The 2,687-nt window shown below is 48.2% G+C and overlaps 1 protein-coding gene across 1 annotated transcript; it reads left to right on the top strand.

Annotated features, from left to right (window-relative positions):
- The first annotated feature begins 421 nt into the window (after window positions 1–421).
- On the top strand, window positions 422–1,172 carry SF3B5 (splicing factor 3b subunit 5). Its single transcript, XM_042937427.1, has one exon. The coding sequence runs from the start codon at window positions 570–572 to the stop codon at window positions 828–830; it is 261 nt and encodes an 86-aa protein (XP_042793361.1). The 5' UTR covers window positions 422–569; the 3' UTR covers window positions 831–1,172.
- The last annotated feature ends 1,515 nt before the right edge of the window (window positions 1,173–2,687 follow it).

The following is a 2,687-nucleotide window of genomic DNA, read 5'->3' as shown; positions in this document are numbered from 1 at the left end:
CCCTGGCTGGGAAGGGACTGCCACGCCGCCACATTCGTTCCGAAACCAAAATTATACCGACTTTATTTTCACAGTTGCCTGTGGCCCCGTCCTACTTGAGCTTCCCATTTCTTCTCAGCTCTCAACCTCCAAGGATGCTCCCCGCCTCCCCTACGCCACACTCCATTAGGCCGCCGGCGGCCTCGTAAACTGCGACTACCGTTCCCAGAAACGGACGTGCACGAACCCTCAGAGACCACAGGTCCCAGCATGCAAAGCTCCCTATTAGCAAAAGGCTCACTAACTGAACCATAATGCAACGCTCTACGAAGGGGGCGGGGCTCTCTTTGGGGGGGCGACCGACGTGTAGTATCGCCTAGGCAACTCCAATTGCAGGGCAAAAAACACAGCCGCTTCCGCTTCTGAGCCCTAGGACCGCGAGTCCACGCAACTTCGTCGCGGTGACGCCATTCGTCTGCGACTGCTTGGGCCTGTAGGTTCCCTGCCGCGGCCTGTCTCCCGCGTGAAAATCTAGAGCTGTTGGTTCTCTTCTGTGGCCTCTGACCTGGGAGCAAAGGGAAAGCGGCGAGATGACGGACCGCTACACCATCCACAGTCAGCTGGAGCACCTGCAGTCCAAGTACATCGGCACGGGTCACGCCGACACCACCAAGTGGGAATGGCTGGTGAACCAGCACCGCGACTCCTACTGCTCTTACATGGGCCACTTCGACCTTCTGAACTACTTTGCCATTGCGGAGAATGAGAGCAAAGCGCGAGTCCGCTTCAACTTGATGGAGAAAATGCTGCAGCCTTGCGGACCACCAGCCGACAAGCCGGAGGAGAACTGAGACCGCTGTGCGGGAGCATCTCCTGAGTTCCTCCCTTTTTGCCGTCATTCCCGCCTGTTCCCGTACCAAGTGGACCGATTCTCCATGGCTCCTATTTCTCGTGCTTTCCCAGTGCAGAAGTGCTTACCCGAGGGCGTCCCGCCTGACCCGCCGTCCTGTGGACCCTTTGGAACACAGCGCTGGGATACCATCAGGACCCCTGAGAACTGAGACGGTGGAGAGATCCTGCAGCCAGCCAGAGAGGGGAGAAGGCACTGGAATGAGACGGAATTTGGAGGCTCGTTTTTGGCTAGTTGATTGTTGTCGTTGCTTTTTCTATAAAGTTTAGAAGTTTTTCAGTCACTTGGTGTGGACTACTTGTGTTCGGGTGGAGGGGTCCAGGGAGGGCTCTGGGGACTTTGGTTTCGTGGGAGACGGGAGGGGCTGGAGGTATGGGAAGTGGAGAAGGGGATGAGCGGTGGCGGGGTTGAGCCCAGGGCCAGTTCATTGCCAGACAGTTAAGTCCGCCTTGCACAACCTTTATAATATTCCCCAGCCCTGACTTCTTCCAAGAGCTTTTTTTCAGACCCATAATGCCTTCAGTTTTGAGGTTTCTGATCACTGTATCCCACCCTCGTTTTTTTCTTCCATTCAAAAATCTTTGCTAGCATTGCCCACTACTATCCATGCAAGTTGCATCCTTGGGACTGTGAAAAGTAACAGGCTGTCAAACGAGTTCTTTCATTCAGCATTCAACAAATATTTGTTGAGCTGTATGTGGTGGGCATTTCGCTATGCTTTTAGAGCTTATGTTATACTTGGGCGAGGGAGACTGCGCAAACTGTAGACATAAACAGGCAAGTATTAGAAGGTGTTGTGCAGGATGGGAGTAGCAATGTTTGCAGTTTTAAACATGATGCTTATGTTAGACTAATGAGATGGTTACACTTGAGCAAAGACTTTAAGGAAGGGAGGGAAATAGCCCTGTGGAAAACTGCGGGAATTGCTTACTAGGCAGAGAGAACTGTCAGTGCAGTGGTCCTAATAATGAAGTTTTGTCTGGCTTACTGGAAGAACAGCAAAGAGGCAAATATGGCTGGAGGGAGTGAGCAAGGGGAAGAACAGAGGGATAGGTAATGGAGGAGGAACATATAAGAATAGAGCCTGGTAGGCCAATGCAAGGACTTGAACGAAATGGGGAGTCATTGGGAGTAATGGTTTTATTAAGTAATGTGATCTGATGTAATTTAGATCAGCAATTCTCAAACAATTTGGCCTTGGGACTTGATTACATTCTTAAAAATTCTTGAAGACCACCCGCCACACACACACCCCAACCCATAGTCTGTTTGTGAGACTTATAGTTGTTGATACTAACCAAATAAGAAATTAAAACAAAAATTTAAAAGGTTTACTAATTCATGTAAAAATAATAATAAAACCATTACATGTTAGAAAAAAACCTTGTGAAAATTTTAAAAAGGGGTGCCTGGGTGGTTTGTTTAGTTGGTTGAGTGCCCAACTCTCGATATTGGCTCAGGTCATGATCTCACGTGCATGAGATTGACCCAGCATCTAGCAAGCTCCATGCTGAGCGTAGAGCCTGCTTGAGATTCTCTCTCCCTCTCAACTGCTTCCCCACTTGCACTCTTCTCTCTCAAAATAAATATTTTTAAAGATAAATAAATAACTAATATTTTTCCAAAACTAACTTAGAATGGCTTTTTTTAAAAAAACTAGTTTTGCAGATGTCTTCAATGGCTTAATAGAAAACAACTGGGGTTTCCTATCTGCTTCTGTATTCAAACTCTTGTGATAATGAAGTTTTTTTGAATGTTTATTAATATTAGAGAGAATCCCAGGCAGGCTCCATGTTGC

The sequence above is a fragment of the Panthera leo genome, chromosome B2 (genome assembly GCF_018350215.1).
Source record: "Panthera leo isolate Ple1 chromosome B2, P.leo_Ple1_pat1.1, whole genome shotgun sequence".
Lineage (NCBI taxonomy): Eukaryota > Metazoa > Chordata > Mammalia > Carnivora > Felidae > Panthera > Panthera leo.
The sequence above is the reverse complement of the archived record's forward strand: the minus strand, read 5'-3'. Positions and strand labels throughout refer to the sequence as shown.

What these genes read in the sequence shown, in the direction of transcription:
- SF3B5 (XM_042937427.1), top strand. Translation starts at nt 570, where the DNA reads ATGACGGACCGCTACACCATCCACAGTCAGCTGGAGCACCTGCAGTCC.